Below are 19,252 nucleotides of genomic sequence, written 5' to 3' on the forward strand. Positions count from 1 at the left end.
TGACTCTACCATTTGAATGTCTCAACAGAAATTGAGACTCATCAGACCAGGCTACATTTTTCCAGCCTTCAACTTTCCAATGTTGGTGAGCTCGTGCAAATTGTAGCCTCTTTTTCCTATTTGTAGTGGAGATGAGTGGTACCCGGTGGGGTCTTCTGCTGTTGTAGCCCATCCGCCTCAAGGTTGTGCGTGTTGTGGCTTCACAAATGCTTTGCTGCATACCTCGGTTGTAACGAGTGGTTATTTCAGTCAAAGTTGCTCTTCTATCAGCTTGAATCAGTCGGCCCATTCTCCTCTGACCTCTAGCATCAACAAGGCATTTTCGCCCACAGGACTGCCGCATACTGGATGTTTTTCCCTTTTCACACCATTCTTTGTAAACCCTAGAAATGGTTGTGCGTGAAAATCCCAGTAACTGAGCAGATTGTGAAATACTCAGACCGGCCCGTCTGGCACCAACAACCATGCCACGCTCAGAATTGCTTAAATCACCTTTCTTTCCCATTCTGACATTCAGTTTGGAGTTCAGGAGATTGTCTTGACCAGGACCACACCCCTAAATGCATTGAAGCAACTGCCATGTGATTGGTTGATTAGATAATTGCATTAATGAGAAATTGAACAGGTGTTCCTAATAATCCTTTAGGTGAGTGTATATCCAAAGACTTATTTTAAAACCCATTACAACCCATCCATGGAATACATAAGGGAGGCACCAAAAGGTAAGAAAAGTAAGTAATGAAAAATGTTAATGACATTGATTCAATAATCAAATGAAAACTTGAAATTGTAATGAAACCTGCAGTATCTCACATGAAAAGATTTAATAGATGATTGTTAAATAAGAACAAAATGTTCATCATCTCAGTGGAGAAACCATTTACTGTTGAAGAAGAGAATGGCATGTTACCAGGATTCAGAGATGTTCTGTCATGTAAAATTAAACTAATAAAGAAAAATACTAATTTGTGTAGCAATGAGAAAAGAAAACCAGAATTCTCTTCCAAAGAATTAGATAGAGGAAACAAAATGTCAAGGACAGAGGACAAATATTTTTCAGAGTTTAGGGAGTAAGCAGAAAAAAAACATGAAGGAATTTCTGCAAAATAAGGAAATGTTTAGTGAAGAATTGCCTTGAGATCTAGAATGTTGAGTTGATAATAGAATAAAAAAGAATAAATTTTTTTTTATTTTCCAGGGAACCGTAAATATAGTGATTGGATATGAAGCACCAGCATCAGCTAACCCAACTGATTCTCCAGATGCTGGTACAGCTGGCACCACTGGTAAGCTTACACATTTTAGATGTTCTGTTGCTTTATGAACTGTAGAGAAGAACGACAACTATTATGTTAAAATAGAAATATTGTATTTAATGAATGGTTTTAAACCTACTGTACTGTGCCAGTCGCTGCTTACTAGAGTGTCATCTGTATGTCCGTGTTGATATAGTAATTATAGTGCTGTAATAGACCAAGCCACTTAAGGAACAGATAGGGGCTGAATGAAGAACACTCAACTCAAAGGCAGTCTTGTTAACTTGCTTAGAGATCTTTATATAGACAACTTCTTTCCATCCTATGAACAATTACATTACAAATTTAACATTCCAGCTACACATTTCTTTCACTATCTTCAAATCAGGAACTTTGTCAAACAGAACCTTCCAGATTTTCCTCATCTTGCACCCTCATCCATGCTGGAAAAAATATTGCTCAATCTCAAGGATTAGACTCCATCTCTACAATATATAAAATCATTTTACAATCCCTCCCTTTCAAAGATCCAAGAGGACACTGGGAAAAAGATCTCTCAATTAATATATCAGAAAAGGAGTGGAAAGTAGCAATGCAGAGAATTCACTCGAGCTCCATATGCGCAAAGCATACAGTTATACAATTTAAAATTATATATCAAGCACGTCTGTCTCGACTAAAACTCTCCAAAATGTTTCCAGGGCATGATCCAACCTGCGAACGTTGCAACCAAGTCCCAGTCTCACTGGGTCACATGTTCTGAGCCTGCATGAAATTAACATCATTCTGGGCAAAAATTTTTAATTACCTTTCAGACAGCCTTGGACTCACAATCCCTCCTAACCCATTAACAGCTGTGTTTGGGGTTCTTTCAGATGGGTTTAAAGTGGAGAAGGACAAATAAATTGTGATTGCATTCACTACACTTTTGGCACGCAGACGCATTCTGATAAACTGGATGAACGCAAACTCTCCTCTTTTAAGTCAGTGGGAAACTGATGTGTTATACTATTTGAAATTGGAAAAAATCAAATACTCAGTTAGAAGGTCCGTACAGACTTTTTTCAAAACATGGCAGGATCTAATCAGTAATATTTTAAAATAAGCTAATAAGCACAGAGAATTTATTAATTTAGGTATGTTTACAAGCCTTAAATTTCACGCCGTTTGGCTTGCTCTCTCTCTCAGGGGTGGGGATCGATCTGTTCTTAGCTCAATTTTTCTTTTTGTAAAAACTTGATTGCTTTGTATGGATTGCAATAAAATAAAAAAAAAAAAGGCAGTCTAGAAGGATGTGAAAGGGTATCTGATTGGTTTATTTTACAGTAGTAAAGTTGCTGCAGTGATTATAGTGAGCTTCTCTTTAACACTCTTTTTTGTGTACACAACTCGCTATCATTCTGTGCCTTATCTGAACCATTATATGTTCCCTGTTCCAGACTTTATCATAATCGATCTGGATATGCCACCTGAGTTACAATAGCTCAAAATCATTTAACACAATGAAAAAATTCAGTATAGTCAGGTTTTCATGTCTTCTGTCCTCTTTCGGTCTGTCTTAATCTTACAAAAGGCATATTGTTATGGTAATCTGCATTAAAATTAGTGTCACATGGGGTAGAATTATGTTGCTTTTTGTAAAGAGAAAAAAACTGTAATAAAAAAATTCCCAAAACAGGGTGTACCATTTCTTCTGAAGTAATCCAATCCGGTGTGAAGTTGCCTGATCTTAGCAATAAGTAGGGTACTCATCCTGGATTGCATGCCAGTCCAACACACAGCCCACTCACTCAAGCAGGACCAGTTAAAGTCACTCCTTAAAGCATATTTTTAGGATGGTGCCTGGGATTCAGACACAGTCTCTTGGAGCTAAGAGGAAGAAGTGCTGACTACCACACCATATTGTATGTAGGATAAATGAATATACATTTTTAATGGAGGTGATTTCACTTACACAAAATAGAACAATCGCAGCAGAGCTCTGTGTGTGAACATGACAATACTGTGCAATAATCTGGCATTCTGTCCAGGGTGAGTTTAGTTTGTCAGGATTATCTCCTGCAGCTTTAAACGATGAAAATGTAAGAAAAATATATCCTTCTCAGGCATGTTAAGTCCAATACAATTTTTACATCCAGCAGTTTTACCTTTATACAATGGAAGTTGCCAGCATGCTAGTTGTGGTAAAATCTTTTATTAATAAAAATACAAAATCCATTTTTCTGGAATTGAAAGAAAAAACAGTTGAGTTGTATTGATGTATTTTTAGTCAAACAATAAATAAATACTTTGTAGAAATCCAGTTGTCAAAACTTAATGATATTTAAAGAATGTACATACAGCAACATGCTTACTCATACCCACTTGTTTTTATGTATTTTGCATTCCTTTTTTTATTTTCTGATACACATTATGTACAGTAGGCTAGGAAACCAAGTAGTGCAAGTTCTCACTGGAGTTGATAGCAAGGATTCGCTGTCATGATGCTATTTGTTTTTCCATTGTATTTTTCCCGTTTCCATATAAAATGTGTATGCTAACTCAGTCTATAAATTACCTGCATTTGAACTTCAGCACAAGAAAATGATCAATTAATGAGATGCAAGTAATTTTCTGAAATTTCTGTCAGGTAAAATTACAGTAGTGTCATTATTCTCTTTGTCTTGTCTGTCTGTCTATCTGTCTATCTAGGTAAATAGTGTACACCATTACAAGGTGCCCTACTCCACATATTATTGTATTTATTTTTGTAATTTGCATGCAGGTCAGTATATAGCAGTTCTGCTGAATATCTCTTGATACTTTATCTGTATGTGAGTTTAGTGGGTGGTTTGAACCCTTAACCAAAATAGACACACGTGGAGTGTAAAACTCTGAAGTACTAAAAGTGCACAGCTGTTAACAATCATTTCCAACATCTGCGGTAGAAAAGGTCGTAGGTTATGTAATTTTGAAGAATCTAAAATTAGCAGCTGAGATCAATTGCTTTCAGATTAGGCTTTTTTAGAAGAGGATACAAGTCAAATATTTCAGGGAATAAAGTTGTCCCATAGCTGGAGTGTAATGTGTTTTATAAGTAGCTTAAAGAAACAGCAGTTGTTTTCTCTGCACAGTCATGTGGTGTAATCTGAACTGACAGTGTGAGTTTTTCTCCAAGAGTTTTCTTAATTCTATAAGCCATAGCTGGTAGACTGACATGGAGGCTGTAGAGTAAGTGCTGCCTGTGACTGACTGTGCTTCCTATGATGCAGCCCAAGTTCCTGTTGGAGCTGCGTTCCTCCTTTGTGGTATGTAGTGTAGGTGACGCCCTTCTGAATCACTAACTGTGCTCTTTTTACTTATTGCAGCGAGGCATGTGGGCACTAAGTCAGAGTCGTCAGTTTGCTTAAAGAAACCCTTGTTTGGTTGAAATATGAGCTGGAAGGATAAATAGAAGGCAATATGCCATCACACAGGCCCTAAACCCTTCTATAGTCGCCCGTTTTTAAGGCATATCTAAACTTGGTTCATTATGATTGAGGTATCTTTGGACACCCCAGTGTTTATCTCTGTTGCCTTGATCTGTGTTCGATTCCTGGTTTGGTCACTGTCTGTGTGGCGTTTTCATACTCTCCCTGTCTGCCAGGATGTTTTCCTGGAATCATTCCACATTTCAAAAACACACAGATTAGATCAAGTAGTTACACTGAAATGGCCTTCTGTGACAGGCAGATGTACCTTCTAGGTTTTGGTTCTGCTTTGACCACCTGACATTTCTGGGATATGCTCCAGATCCCCAAACTCACGTATGTATTAGAATAGGCAGGGTAAATAATGAAGACTTTGTCATGGTGTCCCTGAACCCAGAATAAACCAAAGGAGTCCAAGGTATGCCGAAAGAGCCATTGTATGAAAGAGAAGGTTAAATGAAAGAAGAACAAAAATTACAACATGAAAACTTCTAGGGTCAGAGATGGCTATAATTTTGCTCTAGTGCCACTTGGAGTCTCTGGACTACCCTTGGTTTTAGTAGAATTTCAAGTCCAAGAGCTGACCACACTTAGAAAGGTGTCACGGACCAATCCATCCCCTTTCAAACTCTAGTGGCCCAGAGGTGTTGCCACCTTTTCCAATTATTTCCTGACCATTTGCTGTCCATCTCTCAAGAGACTGATGGGTCACTGGCCCAAGAATTTGGGAGGGGTTCTACTTTCCTCCTGTCCCATCTGTCACCTCCTCATCGACCATCCTGCATAGATGTGGCTGCCAACTGCTCTCCAGTGCCACCTAACCTAATTATAGAGCACAGGTCACTAATAGGCAGACTGCGGTCCGGGTCTGAACCCAGACATATCATTGAGTTTTATTTAGTTTTGGCGGAGATTACATTTTTACCGGCGACTCTTTTCTGACAGTGTTTCTACACTGCTACTCAGTGAAAGAGACCTCCTACGTGTCTCTGATTGGCCAGTACTTGTTGCCTTCTCGTGGGTTCCAGTAGGTTGGTTTTAAGCATGAAGCCTGATATTGGTCAAAGTAAAGGAAAGAATGTCAGCCAATCACAGGCAGAGTAGGGCGGGCCTTCACTGAATAGAGGAGTGGAAACCTGCATTCTGAGTGAAAACAGTTGGCACTCTTGTGGCAGCGGCATTGACATGGAGAGAAAAATATACAGGAGTGAGAAGACAAGAGAGAGAAAAGTGACGACATAGTCAATGTGCCCTGGCTTTTGCTAAACAGAGGAAGATTGACACTGAAAACCGGGCTTTTATTCCGGAATGGACCAAGGTGTTTATGTTCATACTTCCCGTAGGAAGCTTGAAACCACTATGTCTCATCTGCTCTGAGATGGTGGCAGTGGTTAAAAGCGGGAATGTGAAACACCACTACGAAACTAAGCACAAAATTTACATTTGAGAAAAGTTACCCACTTAATTCGCCAGTTAGGCTACAGAAAATAAGTGATCTTAAAGCCATCTAACGATCGGTCAACAAGGATTTTAACACATTCATTTACTGGCCAACAACTCGTTAACGAGTCTTCCCTCAGAGATGCGTGGATTTTGGGACATCACAAAAAAACATTCAGTGAAGACAATCTTCACACATACATGAGGATGGCACTGACACCATTCCAGGCCAGATTTAAAATCCTGGCAGACCAAGCAAGAGCTCATTTCTCTCACTGAGCAAGAGAAAGTAGGCAGTGGGATATGAGGGAAAGAAGGAGGAGAAGATACGTTCAGTTATTTAAAGATGATCAAATTTACTGTGAAACTGGTTATGCTTGTTCAATTGTGCACATATTAAAAACTCTTTTATATTTTATTTTTATATGAGGCCAAACCTTTTTTTTTTTTTTTTGTTGAAACGTTAAAACCTGTTGTTGTTATTATTTTGAAAGTAGTTCTTTATAATTCTCAGTTGAATGTCAAAGTTACCTTGCCTTTACTTACTTTTACTGTTATTTATTTTTTTATTATTTTATTGTATGTAGCCCTCCAAAGTTGCACTGAAAATAAATATTGTTGAAATGGCATTGAACTTTCTTCATTTGATTTAAGTCATTGACTTCACAAAGTGCAGTTGTTGATACAATGGCAATGCTACTCAAAATATATAAATTAATTGTTTTGTAAAAATTATAATGCAACTTAAACATGATAATGCTGCGGACTTGTACGTGAGGAAATTTTCTCTATCTGGACCTCCTTAAATCATAATTGACTACCCCAGCTATAGAGCATAGTGCCCCATAATGGTGCCTTTGTTATTGAACTAATATGATGTACCTGTTCCTGCCAGCCATTTTGATTTTCCCTCTACTTCCTAGGGTGCTGTGTATTGTTGTATATTTACCTACTTGTTGAGGTTCTACTGTTCATCTATACTAATAAAAGGCAAAGCCCTCACTCACTCACTCACTCACTCACTCACTCACTGACTCATCACTAATTCTCCAACTTCCCGTGTGGGTGGAAGGCTGAAATTTGGCAGGTTGATTCCTTACAGCTTCCTTACAAAAGTTGGACAGGTTTTATATCGAAATTCTACGCGTAATGGTCATAACTGGAAGCAGTTTTTCTCCATTTACTGTAATGGAGATGAGCTTCAACGCCGTGGGGGCGGAGTTTCGTGTGACATCATCACGCCTCCCACGTAATCACGCAGTACATAGAAAACCAGGAAGACCTCAAAAAAGCGCTCAAGAAAACATGCATTATATAATTGAGAAGGCAGCGAAACAATAAGAAGCGAGTTCTGCTACTTCGGAAACAAAGCACGATGTAAACCTACACTTTAAATTAAGTTCATAGACAGGCTTCCACTGGCGTTTGTAATTTAGTGCCTGCCCATATAAGGCCATCCGTCAGCGGCAATCCAATAGCAAACTGCCACGGGTAAATATTCACGGGTGAAGGACTGTGCTTATGGAGAGGAAGATGAGATGGTCAGGGTGGTGTTTGACACAAACTCAGCGAAACTGCCAGAGAAAGTTTTAAGTGCCAGGACTAAGGTAACATTAAATACAGCCATGGACATAGCACGAGATGGCACCAGCACAGCTGGGAACCTTCGATGCAAGTACACCGAGTGGCTCACGTGAACTGATGCAGTGCACAGATAAAAAGCAACAGTTCCAAAGAGCTGAACAAAACCGAATTACACAATTGAAAAGGCAGCAAAAAATATGAAGCGTCTGATAAGCATATTCATAAATGCAGCTACTGTGGAAACAAAGCACACGGTGGAAAAAGTCAATGTCCCGCTAAAGGAAGACAGTGTAAAAAACCCGTGCATGCAGTGTGTCAGGTCTCAGATAAAAAGGAAGACGAGCTGTTTATTGATGCAGTAAGGAACTAATCGATGAATGAAACCTCTTATCTTTACAACGATTGACAAACACGGAATGTAACTTGAACACATCGTACAAATACGAGCCTGATTGAAAGAAATAATGATAATCAAATCCTTGATGACAGCAACATTCAATAACACTCACAAAACAATTACTGTATATTGACAATCATGTTACGTTATTTTTAAAATGTTCCCTTTTCTTTTTCATAACTTCTACTTCTCCACTGCGATACACGGGTATATATATAAATGTATATCTATAGCCCGATCTACAATACATACTTTAGCATAGACAAGCGGTGGCGCAATTGTAGAGTCTTAAGCCTCTAACGCCGACATTCGAGGTTCGATTCGAGAGGGATGTACTGACTATGTGCGCGCTACCGATTCATTTTACCTTCCCATCTCCTTGGTTTGGGACGTATGAAAAATATTAGGTTAACGCAGAATCATGTTACGTTATTTTTAAAATTTTCCCTTTCTTAGCACAAGCACAGTTGAGAAGCTTCGATGCATGTACTCCATAACGCGTTAAAAAATAACGCATTTAATCACACTTTCAATTCCAAGCAAACGGGAACTTTTGTCAATGCATGATTTCCTGGTACATCCATTACACTGATGCACACATCACAGCTACAAAAATGTTAGAGTCGGAATAAAGCGCGTTCCTACGACTGATCATTTCGACTACCCGAAGCCTTGATAAAAGCATGGTTTTGTGCACACTGAAAAGCAAGCAAAATTAGATGCATTACAGAAAGCGGACTTTGTGGCTCTTACTGGGGATCATTGGACTTCCGTGACCGTTAGTAATTCTAAATACATCTAATTACAAAATGTTCAATGATCACACTGTTTTAGCCTAATGTACAAAATAATTTTGGCTAATGTTACTCAGAGTTTAAAGAGTAAGCTGGTCAAATTACCTTTTATGTTTCTGACTTATTTTTTTAAGAAGAAAAACTGCACTTTATGTTGAAATTTTGGTTATTATTATTTAAAGACAATACTATTCTGAAAATGTACTTAAAGTACTTAAACTACCACTTTATTTTTAAGTCTGCCCAATTTTAACCAGGGATGATATTTTTGTTTCTGTTTTGAATTCAAATGCAGTTTAAAAGCTTTTTTCAGAAATTAAAACAGCTTCAGTTTACAATATTCATGTCCATGTCTATTATTTGATTCTGTCGCCCACTAAAACCGTTTTAAATAAAAAAAAAACATTTGCGATTTGGGGCAAATTTACGTGTCGATTACATACGATTAATCAAGATTAATTCTTACACAGCCTCTAATTAATTGGATTAATTTTTTTAATCGAGTCCCACCCCTAATATATATATGTAGATATATATATGTAGATTTGTATATATATGTGTATATACAGTATATATGTAGATATGTATATGTTGTATATACAGTATGTATATATGTGTATGTGTATATATATGTATGTGTGTATATGTATATATATATAACTGTATATATATGTGTATATATATATATATATATGTTTATATGTATATATATGTTTATATATGTGTCTGTGTGTGTGTATATATATATATATATATATATATATATATATATATATATATATATATATATATATATATATATATATATGCCAGCAACACTCATGACAATTACAAAACAATTACATTGTCAATCATGTTACGTTATTATTAAAATGTTTCCTTTTCTTTTTACTTCTCGCTGCCAATGCAGCTATTTTTATATATATATATATATATATATATATATATATATATATATATATATATATATATATATAAATAGATAGATATGACAACAACACTCATATCAATGACAAAACAATTACATTAACAATCATCTTACGTTATTTTTAAAATGGTTGCTTTTCTTTTTCATAACTTCTTTAACACACTACTTCTCCGCTGCGAAGCGCGGGTATTCTGCTAGTCTATATACAATTGGCAGCAACCTCAAAAAAAGACTGCATGTGTACTATGTATCTCAGTTATGTGGCATGAAGTGCTGAAGTGATCAGTGCTGCTGCCTCACAGCTCTAAGAGCCAGAGTTTAAGTTCTGATCCAGTCAATGTCTCTTTGGAGTTTGCATATATTTTTCCCTCCTTAAACATAGTACTGGCCCTGTATGAGTGAGTGTGGGTGTACTGTGTCCTGGACCCATGCTACTTAAATAGGCTGTGGCTCCACAGAGTGCCAAACTGGATTAAACTGGTTGAGTAAATGGATGGATGGATATTTTCAGAAGCACCCTTTGTATCATGCAATATTAGAATGCTTTTCATGATAATTACTGTTATGTGTCCTAGAATTGTGACAGACAAGATGATGCTATAAAGAAACAAAAATCAGGAAAGACACCCAGTTTAGATTTAAGTGGAAAGTAAGGCTTGTCATGATGGATAGAAATTGGAGATGACCAAAGTTAGAATTGCTGCCTTTCCACTGTTTCACACTGGTGAGCACCCTCACTTAATATGGTGTGACAAAGGAGGAAGCTAGAGACATTTTCATTTTTTAATTTCAATTGCTACTCTTCTGTATAACTTTGTGTGTGAGTAAATAAGATGTGATTTCAGGAGTTGGCTGTGTTTAGATTACTGTGGATAACTGCTTCCTGTCAGATCCAGGAGACAGGGCTCAAGTATGCAGTAACTGCTTCCTCTCAGATCTAAGAAACAGGGTTCAAATCCTGTCATAGTCACTGCCTTTGCATGATCTCTCCATATCTGTGAGCTATTTTGGTTTAAGCCCACATCTTAAAGGTGCATTAGGTGGGCGTCAGTGGGCCTGATGTAAACCGGTGCTCCATTCATGGATTCTTCTTGATTCATGACTAAATAAGTTGAATGGAAGGCACCAGTAACCTGTGGTTCTGAGTGGAACAAAATGAGAACAGAAAATGGATAAGTGAATGAATAGATGTACAGTAGTAAGGAATCACTGGGTACTTCATCTAAATACTTTTGAAAAATTGAGAGCAGTCAAGCCAACTTGTGTAGTACTGCTGTGCATTTCGTCACACACACCTCAAGCCTGAAATGGGAAGCTTTCCTGTTGGTAATGGAAGGGGAACTGATATACTTCCTTTGGTTAGTAGAAATTCTTAGTGGGCGAGAAATGTGATTAGTTAAAAGCACTAACAGGGTGAAGCATTCAAAATGAAGATACATTTTCTCACTTTTATATTATATTGAGACTAAGGATAATTGATATAGAAGAGTAATATTTTTGCGCTAAATGTTCATCCAAGCAACTGAATTCAGAGTTATAGGGAGAAGGCCTCTGTGGTTGCATGTCACATGTTGGTGTAAAACCTGACTTGTGCTTTTTTTTTAATAATTAATCAGACCACTCTGCTGTACAATATTAATGTTAAGAAACAGTGGTTTAAAGAATACATGTGTATGGAATACTGCAACACTTACGCTCAACAGTGTGTCCAAAGCTCTGAATATCAATTTCATTGGATGCCATTCTACTAAGCATTGACAGGACAGTAACTGCCATTAGTCAAAGCTACTGATTTTGGGGCTATCTTGGGAGGGAAAAAATATGCTGCACCATTAGTGACATTAGGGAGAATAATGAAAAGAAATGACATTAAAAATGGATGTTATTTTAAAGGGCAACATAACTTCTGTAGTTTGGGTTCAATTAGTTTTCATATCAAATGATAAAAGAAAGGCAGAAAATGTAACTACAATCAGGTTGTGGATGCACTTAAAACACAATCACCCGATGGCTTTTGTCCCTTTGCGGTACTTCTTCAGTGTCAACTTTACTTTCCCCATCTGGGACATACTATTTAATATTATTTTTTTCAAGCATTTTCAACGTATTTTCATATTATTTAGTATTTATAGGCTACCCTTTTGCTGTGAGATATTTGTTTAAATGAAATTTGCATTGTTGGCCAAAATAAAATATTGCCCTATTTGTTTAACCTCCTTTTAACATTATGCTTACCTCCAGAAAAATTAGCCAAAAACATTGCAATTTTTTGAACAACAACAATATATGTAACAGAATAAAGATAATTCCGAAATGTCAATATAAATCCAATAGGAAATGTATGTGAAGTGTCCACTGCTGTACTGATGCAGATTTAGTATATTTCCTCTGTATGATGTTCTGAAACAGTCACCAATGTACATAAGCAGCACTATTTCAGCAGATGTTAAAATATTTTTTTGTACTATTTTACTGTTCCCTATGCATGACAGGGTAGAACGTCAGTGCCTGACCTACACGATCGACGCGCCCATTGTTTTATTGTCAACGACCACAGCACAAGGCATAGTGACATCTACATTTCCCTTGACACAAACATTGAAAGTTGCTGCATTGTGAACTGTGCATAGGAGGCATACGTCTTTCTTGTTCTGCCACTTAATTACAATAATTTTTCCACTTGCTATGCAACTACTGCACCACCCTGTTGCATGCAGCTAGAGACACCAGGAATATCACTGTGGTTTGTTCGCCCAGTGCAATATGTTCAGTTTTCCTTTGAAGTAAAATCTCAAGCAGTCCAGGTGAGGTATAGAAGCTGCCCATCATTAGACAGTAACCCTTGGTCAAGTAAAATTGCTGAACCAGTGACTACATAGATGATGTAGTGACACCATATTGACTGTACTTGCCAACCTACTTGGTTATCTGCTGGTGTAGAGTACCAAGTTCCAGATATACCCAGAGCTTGTTTCGCACAGCAGGTAGAACACAAAATCAAATTCTGCCTGTTTGGATGTGATGTACTGTATCCACAACAGCTCTAACTTGTAACCCTTAATTTTTTTCAGTGATGCTTAGTTCACAATCGGGAGCATACACCTTCTGTATATTTTTGATGGTTGCCTGATGCACATGCCACAGTTTGTACAGTTTCGGTGCTGTGGGATTGGCTTCATCATAGTCATCATAATTAGTGAAATGCAGTGAGTGAAAAATGGCAGTCATAACTTTGCCGAAAAAGGTTGTCTACAACAACCAGTTTGTGGACCAGTACCATGTCTGGACTGGTATATCCACTGTGTCCTGCAGTATCAGGAGACAGAAAAACACGCACATGTTGTCTGCAGTGACTAGCAGATAGTTTACTGTGATTTTTCTGACACTGGTAAGGATAACCGTTCATTTCAACAACTTCTTTATCCACCAGACTATCATCAACAAATCATAAACAGTCCAGATAACATGATCAACAGACATCTTTATACTGGAGTTGGTTGTAAATGGGCAACAATGAGGTGCAGTATTGTCAGCAATAGTATTTAGCCAAAACCAAACATGAACATCACTGAAACTTGGCAGGTCATGATCTACTGAACAGGTGTCAATTTCACTGTCCATGTCAACATCTGATGACCAATTCACATTGTCACTACTATTGCTCAATTCAAGCAATGTTTCAGTTTCTTCTAAAACTGGCTTTATGGCTTTTCATTCGCCACTGTGTTTTGGATGGAAGACTTCACCTCACTCATTAATATTGATGAGTTATCATAAAGTGGCAGAAAGCATAAAAATATCAATGATTTTTTGCAGTGTGATGATGCTTTTTCCAGATGGCAGAAGAATACTCTTCCAAGAGTTATTTAGGCTTAATACTGTGAAACAGATCGTTAGACGTCACCCCAAATAAAATTATTTAAAATAAAATATAAAATTCAGAGCCTGACTCACTTTCGGGGTTAACACCAAGGAGGTTAAATGGGAAAAAAAGCAACTTAAACATCTAAATATTCTATAGACTACTGTGAGTAGTGAAGTGATATGTAGTGAGGAAATAAATTTATTTAGTGTTTGTTTAGATAAAATATGGCACTTTTTAAAATAAAAACTGACAAATGTTGCCAAGCATTTACAGTTGTAAGGCATACTATATGGCCAGCCTTTTGCCTGCATTCCTGCTCATTTATGTTTATGTAGGCCTGGCTGGTACACTGTGCAGCTGTTACCCATTGCCTGGGCATCGTAATCTGTTATCTTGTCTTTTCCTTGTTTTATTTACTTAAACAGTCCTTGGGCTTTTTCATCAAGAATTTCATTTAGACAGCCATATCCAGCTCTGGTTTGCATCAAAACATATGAGAATGACATCAGAATGGCGCAACAACACATGCACTTTGTTAGTCAGTACATTTGAAAAAAGGAAGAATTAAATCACTAACAAAAGCCTGAGGTCTACAGAGAAACTATTGCATTTCTGTGCACATCTCTAAAATTTTCCAGCTCTTTACCTGCAAACTATGCAAACATTTCTTTCCTTTTTGGCACCAGACCAGGCTGCAAATTAACATTTGCATGCTTCCCTGAACATCTTGAACCCATATTTCACAGCATAAGTAATAAATAACTGAATTAATAAACCTGTGTTTGTGCATTCAGTTATAATTGTTATGGTATTTATTTTTATTATGTGAAGTTTAGCAAAAAAGAAAAACCAGTAGAACAAGAAGATCTTGAGCACATTTCTTGAAAGGGTGTGGCTCAGTATTCCTGTCTATGAAACAAAAGTGAAGCCTCTCTGCTTATGGTAATAAATAAAAGACGATGCAAATCCTCAGTCCACACATGGTGAACAGGGGCACTGTTCTACAACAATTGGCCTCAGTTTACAAGTAAAGGCCAAGTTTTTTTTTCTTTTCACGTATAGTAGTTCACAATATCAATTCCTTTTTTTAGCCACCTTACTCTGACAAGGCAGTCATTTCATAGTGAGTCATTAGGCCACATTACAATGCATGATTTGTTAATTGTTGTAATTTCTTATCTTACCCACATGGGATTATGATCCACTTATTCCATTACAAGGTCATTGCCTAACCTGGCAGCATGGGAGGTGCAAGACAAAAACTAATGTGGTCTAGGAGGAAACTCGGAGTGCCCAGAAAAATATCCATGCCCAAACCTCACACAGAGAGCAACCCAGTCTTGATTTGACACCTAGCTTTTCGAGATTTAAGGCAATAGTATTAAAAAGTGTGCCAACTATTTCAAATAGTTGCCTATTTCATTATTCTGATTAACTTCAGTTATTAAACAATGAAACTCAAACCTTCAAAAGCTATTATGGAGAAAGAATGGTGACAATTATAAAAGGGAGATGTGTGTAATACATCAAACTACATAATCCAAATTAGGGTGCCACAGGGGGCCAGAGCCTTTTCTAACTGTGTTGGGTGTAAGGCAGCAATCATCCCTGGATCGCGCGCCAGTCTTATCACAGGGTCCACTTATACAGCCCAATCTATTTGACATAATTTACAAGTCTTTAGGGTTGTGGAAGGAAATTCAGAACATGCAGTCTGCACACAGAAAACCACCAAGTTCACAATTCACATCCAGGTAGTGGATATGTGGAGCAGTATGTTAGAAATTATTTAATTTTTTTAAATTTTTACACATCATTCTCCATCGTTTTCCAAGATGTATCACTTGTTTTGAAATATAAATGTGATGATATTTTTTTTCTGAGTTAAAGCTTACTTTTGTTTCTGTTATTTATTTTGGTCCATTTTCATTTTCAATTTTGTTTATTCTGTATCGCTATTATTTTGACATCCTGTTATTAGCGCAGCCTCTTGTGTTGTTAGGGGTGTGTCCTCATAGGCCATGATCTGTTCTTAACAATCTGATGGGTTCAAAGGTTTTCTTTGGAAGTGCTTTACTATCTGAGTTTGCAGTTTCAAAACAACTGTGACAGCCAAGTCAGAAGTTTTCTTTCTTTTTCATTTTCTTGCTTTATAGTCATTCTGGTGTGTGTTCATACCAAACTGTGTGGGTGTATTTATTTATTTACCTATTTATGTATTTCTGCAAAGAGCTTCTGTAAAAAGCCTTTCCCCAGGGGTCAAATAAAGGTCCATCTACCCCTCTGTCTGTTGTGACACTAGAGGGCACTGTTGCTCCTCAAACCCGATAGACAAACGCCCAAGATATCAGGTAAAAGCACCAAAAGGATCTTTTATTCCTTCTCTTCTAATAGTGGTGCCTCGAAGCACCTTCCCACCATACTAACACTAATAACCACACAATAATTCTCCTCCTTTCCTCTCCTCCCAGCAGCTCTGTCACCCTCCCTCTCAACTCTGGCTCCCTTGCTGGGTCTCCATTAGTCCTTTATATAGTCTGTGACCCGGAAGTGCTTCTGTCCTTCCGACCTCATGACTGGCTGGCACTTCCGGGTCTAATACAGAACAGGGATTTTCTTCAGCCCAGAAGTACTTCGGGGCTTCCTTCCTCGTGATTACCTCGTACTTCCGGGCTATACTGAAATAATATGTCCCCAGGTCCTTAGACAGCTCCTCCTGGTTACACCCATCAGGGCTGTGTATCCAAACTCCCGTCCCATAGTGCCAACTCCGTGTCCCATAGTGCCCTGCGGCAATCCGGGGTACCACTGCACTGCAGGGAAGCTGCCATCTAGCGCCTTGGGGGAAGCAGTGTCGGAAAGTCGCTGCCATCCCCCATCCTTCTAGTCCAGGGGCGTCCCAGCCGGGTTTAGCTGCCGGCCGTCCATCACACTGTGTACCTAATCTAATCTAAACAACCCATTTGTGCCTTTGAATTCCTGTTTCTTTTTGTCATAGCTCAAATTTTTGATTTTGATTTACTACTTCCACATTTGGACCTTGGTAGCTGTATGGCTTAGTTTTTGACTTTTTTTTTTTTTTGGTTTAGACTTTTTCACCTGATTACTACTCAAATATTTTGCTAGCTTGCCCAGCATAATACAGCAGTTCTAGCCACTGTGTCACTAAACCATTCTGTTTTATACAAGTTAGATATTACTTGTGAGACACCTGGTGTAAATTAGTATTATGATTTTATTCTTTATTTATGTAAATCTGTAAATCCTTTTAAATAAGAAAACACCTTTAAAGAGAAAAGAGAGATTGAGCTGAGCAAGCAAGGAGTTTATCTGCAGAAAGCTCACAACATGAGTGATAGCTTTAATCCTGATGCCCGACACACTACCACCTCAGGCTTCAGCATTCGTGATGCAAATTATTCTCCAGTCATGAACCAGAATGCAAAAAAGTAAGCATTTACACAGGTGAATCTCTGTTTGAAATTAAGTTGCAAGCAGGAGTAACATTTTTGATTTTGTCAATAAATGTTCAGTTGGTATAACTATTCACAGATTTCCTCCTAAGGTTTAGTGCTGCATTAAGTAGTAAGAATTACATGAGATAAGGGTATTAGGCATTAGGATTTCAGACCTGACTGGTCACAGTTTCCAGTCACAGTAATGATAAATAAATTCTGTCGAGTCATAATTTCTTCCTCATTTGCTAACTGCAGTATGATGGAATCTTGCATATTAAACACTCTCAGCAACTTTCTGTCAATGTATCCATATTATTTTTTATGTGTTATAAATTATATTACAATGAATTAATTACTGTATTACCCAGTCATACATACAATGATACATATATTAATATATACTTTAAAATATACATTGTCTATATTAATGATACATATATTAAATTATTTAAATCAAACCTGACATTCCAAATTACCTATCTAGAGAAATGAATGAAGTGAAATCAGATGATTTATTATGAAGTCTTCTTGAAGGTTAATAGTTAAGGCTCAGCATACTCACATAATTAAGGGCAATATTATTATACTGTATAACTAAAGACATGTTGTGGTCTTACCCCAAACAGAAGATTATTGTGATACAAATACTGTCTGACAGTAAAGTCATAGCATAGGACATTCCCAGACAGATGTCCCAGTGAGGCAGGTGCATGATAGCAGTGCTCACAGTGTTCCTGACCGGTATATATTTTGCATAATCTGAAATAAATGTATATAATGTAAAGTTTTGAGCTAAACTAGACCATGTTTAACTTAATCTAATGAGGCGTACATTTTATTTGTGCCAGATTTCCATTCATTATCTAAAATTGTAATTGAAGGATTCATTCCAAACACAGTCGCAGATTATCAAGGATCACACATATCTTTTCTAACCCACATATCCAGTTCCAGGTTGGAGGAACCAATGCCCACTCCAACGGCGTCAGGTGTAAGGTGGAAATCAATCTGTCACAAGGAGGCAGTGCCAGTCCATTATAGGGCACACAGTTGCACTCACACAGGGCCAGTTTTGATTTGCCATTTTACTTTTGGAAGGAAAACCCAGACAGACATGTGGAGCACAAACAAACTACACAGACACCATGACATTGTATCAGCAAAAGGAAAAATAATGAATAAAAGTGTTCCACAGGAAAAAAAAAAGAAAAAAACAAAAATCACATTTTGTTCAAGACTTAAATAGTGTGTACCCTTCTTTTAATTTCCTAATGATAAAAACTGTTCATTACTAGTTTTATTACCGTTGACTGCTTAAATGTTAAAAATGTTTTATTGACTTTGCATAGTGCTTCTGTGACTATGTATATAGTTTATTTAGTGTGCTATCTGCTGCAGTGTCAACTGTTTTTGTAATGTAAAGTATTTGTTATCTATTATGAGCAACAGTTTAAAATTAATGAATTAAAATAAATAAACATCAGTCAATCAGTTCTTCTTTTTTTATTACTAGTAAAAAATGCAGGACTACATCCTGAAATAAAATGCTGCAAATATACTGTATATAAACAACAGTAGACTCGCCACCAGCTTACATTTGATTATGGATTCCGAACACACATATACTTTTTGAATTTCCAGAACATATATGGTCATAAGCTTTCGAATAAACCAAGATCAAGGTTCTAGCCCCAAAGGTTTGCATGTAATCATGTGACAGACAGATGGACATTAGTAATTTCTATCTATCTATTAAACATATATATACTGCTCAAACAAATTAAAGGAACACTTTTTAATCAGAGTATAACATAAAATCAATTAAACTTATGGGATATTAATCTGGTCAGTTAAGTAGCAGAGGGGGTTGTTAAGCAGTTTCAGCTGCTGTGGTGTTAATAAAATTAACAACAGATTCACTAGAGGGGCAACAATGAGATGACCCCCAAAACAGGAATGGTTTAACAGGTGGAGGCCACTGACATTTTTCCCTCCTCATCTTTTCTGACTGTTTCTTCACTAGTTTTGCATTTGGCTACAGTCAGTCTCACTACTGGTAGCATGAGGCGATACCTGGACCC

The 19,252-nt window shown here is 37.3% G+C and overlaps 1 protein-coding gene across 5 annotated transcripts in view; it reads left to right on the top strand.

Annotated features, from left to right (window-relative positions):
* Nucleotides 1-19,252, top strand: part of LOC120541024 (myoferlin-like) — a 152,689-nt gene that overhangs the window by 50,889 nt on the left and 82,548 nt on the right. For all 5 annotated transcript variants that reach the window (XM_039772264.1, XM_039772294.1, XM_039772274.1 and 2 more), the window contains exon 5: nt 1,199-1,286. In XM_039772264.1, the coding sequence (XP_039628198.1) occupies nt 1,199-1,286 (88 nt within the window). The remainder of the gene's footprint in view (nt 1-1,198; nt 1,287-19,252) is intronic.

This window comes from Polypterus senegalus, chromosome 1 (genome assembly GCF_016835505.1).
Source record: "Polypterus senegalus isolate Bchr_013 chromosome 1, ASM1683550v1, whole genome shotgun sequence".
In the NCBI taxonomy this organism is placed as follows: domain Eukaryota; kingdom Metazoa; phylum Chordata; class Cladistia; order Polypteriformes; family Polypteridae; genus Polypterus; species Polypterus senegalus.